Consider the following 2,617-nt stretch of genomic DNA (forward strand, 5'->3'; position numbering starts at 1 on the left):
TCACTTTACATATTTAAGGGTTTATTTATTAAACAAACAGAAAAATACTAGTTTATATTTTACTTTATTCAGAAAATAATGTTTATGTCTGCATACTTTCCAATTAATCTGGCACAACCGGTGTCTGGTCTTCGACTCACGTCTTCTCCAGCACGTGTCGGTCTTACACGTCTTAAGTTTTCCTACCTTTCTGCATACGATTCTGTATATATACCCCCACCCATCTCCTTCTACAATATCTCTCAATTCTCATTAACGTTTCAAGTTTGTTACACCACTACTATTCACACGCGAAAAAAAAAAAATCGAACTTTCTCTTTTCTGTCCAACATAAATAATCAATCAATTGTTTCTGTAATCTCGAAGAAAAGTATGGCTATTCAAGATAACAGAAGTCACAACGATCATTACAGGAGGCTCACTTTCGCCTCTTTCTTGAAATCAGATTCCCTCGACGCCGGCGAAGAAGCTTACCACACCGACGGCGAACACAACCACAGAGATAACAAAGACGCGATTAGCACCAACAGCGATTCTCAGCGTCCAAGCAACGCCTCAACCAGCGATTCATCATCCCCAATCTACCCACTCTCTCCATGGAACCAAACGTACTATCCACACAACGATAATACGTCGGCGTTTCCCTCTACTAATCAGTCACCCTGGAACCAATCTTGCTCTCCGTACCACAAATCGCCGTGGATTTACCAAACCAGAAACAGCGATTTCGAGGATGATCCAGACAACGGTTTGGTCGGTACGATCGTGAGGCAAGAAGGACACGTGTACTCCCTTGCTGCTTCAGGGGATCTTCTCTTCACAGGATCCGACTCCAAGAACATTCGGGTCTGGAAAGATCTGAAAGATTTCTCCGGGTTTAAATCCACAAGCGGTTTTGTTAAAGCGATTGTGATAACCGGAGATAACCGGGTTTTCACCGGTCATCAAGACGGTAAGATCCGGGTCTGGAGAGGCTCCAAGAGAAACCCTGAGAGGTACTCAAGAGTCGGAAGCTTACCGACTCTGAAAGAGTTTCTCACCAAATCGGTAAACCCGAAAAACTACGTCGAAACTCGTCGCCGGAAAAACAAACTGAAGATCCGACATTTCGACGCCGTGTCTTGTCTGAGCGTAAACGAAGACCTCGGTTTGATATACTCCGGTTCGTGGGACAAGACTCTTAAAGTGTGGAGATTATCAGATTCGAAATGTCTAGAATCGATCGAGGCTCACGACGATGCGGTCAACACGGTGGTCGTCGGATTTGACGATTTGGTATTCACTGGGTCAGCCGACGGAACGTTGAAAGTTTGGAAACGTGAGCTCCAAGGAAAAGAGACCAAGCATGTTTTGGTCCACGTGTTGATGAAACAAGAGAGCGCTGTAACGGCGTTAGCCGTTAATTTAAACGACGCTGTGGTTTACTGCGGATCATCTGACGGTTCCGTTAACTTCTGGGAACGGAAAAAATATTTAACTCACGGCGGGACTATTCACGGCCACAGAATGGCGGTGCTATGTCTCACCTCCGCCGGGAGTTTGTTGTTGAGCGGCGGAGCTGATAAGAATATCTGCGTTTGGAGGAGAAACGGCGACGGAACGCACACGTGTCTTTCTGTTTTGATGGATCACGACGGACCTGTTAAGTGTTTAACGGCGGTGGAAGAAGCAGAGGACGAGGTTGACGACGGTGATAAAGCAGATAAACGGTGGATAGTGTACAGTGGGAGTTTAGACAAATCGGTGAAAGTGTGGCGCGTGACGGATTACGCGTCTTAATTATTGACCGTTTAGGTCAACAGCAGCGCGTAAAGGTTTGGAGAGCGTGATGGAATGTTTAGGCAGCGCATTCCCATGTGATTATTGCTCTTTGTCGTAAACTGGAATTGATTGGGAGGCAAATAGGTATATCTTGGTACAAGTGATGGGCCAATAATAAACTGACACGTCAAATGAATTTGTCTTTTCTTGTGAAGTTTGATAAAGTCGTGTCCCCTTTTGTTGTCTAGATTCTTTCTCTGTAGTATGTACATATTTAAATCATGTGTTACCACAAGAAGAAAGAAGGTAGAGAAAGAAAGGAAAGAAAGATTCCGATACAATTAAAAAATAGAAAAAAATAAATATAACTTGTTTGTATATATTTATTGGATCATATGTTTGTGTATGGTTGGTTCCCATTGTTGAATGAATTCCACCTTTTTATACTTGTTTTCTTTATTTTATTTTGGAAACTGTAATATGACACTGCAACTGGAGATTTTGTAATACTTAAGGTCGATATGTTAGTTCGGATTGCTGAAAATGAGTGACCTTTTTGTGTAAAATATGACATTTTATTGTCGATGAACATACGTAACGCAACCGTTAACTGTCTAGCCTTTTTAATTTTTATATGATTCATGCATATATATCTAATATCTTGTTTGTTTTGACTGGATTTTATTGTTCAAGCATTGGTTTCTTCTCTAATTAGAATAATTACGAGATATGGTCTAAGAATCATTTGTATGACTATTGTCTTTGTATGTGATTGTTCTTATTTATTGGCATTTTTGTATGATTAAAAATCTTGTAAAATTATAAGGAAACATTTTCTTTTGTCTGCAGTTTTGCC

At 41.2% G+C, this 2,617-nt stretch overlaps 1 protein-coding gene across 1 annotated transcript; it reads left to right on the forward strand.

The window, feature by feature from the left end:
- The first annotated feature begins 227 nt into the window (after positions 1–227).
- LOC108822973 (protein JINGUBANG) lies at positions 228–2,344 on the forward strand. Its single transcript, XM_018596188.2, has one exon. The coding sequence runs from the start codon at positions 373–375 to the stop codon at positions 1,777–1,779; it is 1,407 nt and encodes a 468-aa protein (XP_018451690.2). The 5' UTR covers positions 228–372; the 3' UTR covers positions 1,780–2,344.
- Positions 2,345–2,617: the final 273 nt, after the last annotated feature.

Source organism: Raphanus sativus, chromosome 8, assembly GCF_000801105.2.
Source record: "Raphanus sativus cultivar WK10039 chromosome 8, ASM80110v3, whole genome shotgun sequence".
Lineage (NCBI taxonomy): Eukaryota > Viridiplantae > Streptophyta > Magnoliopsida > Brassicales > Brassicaceae > Raphanus > Raphanus sativus.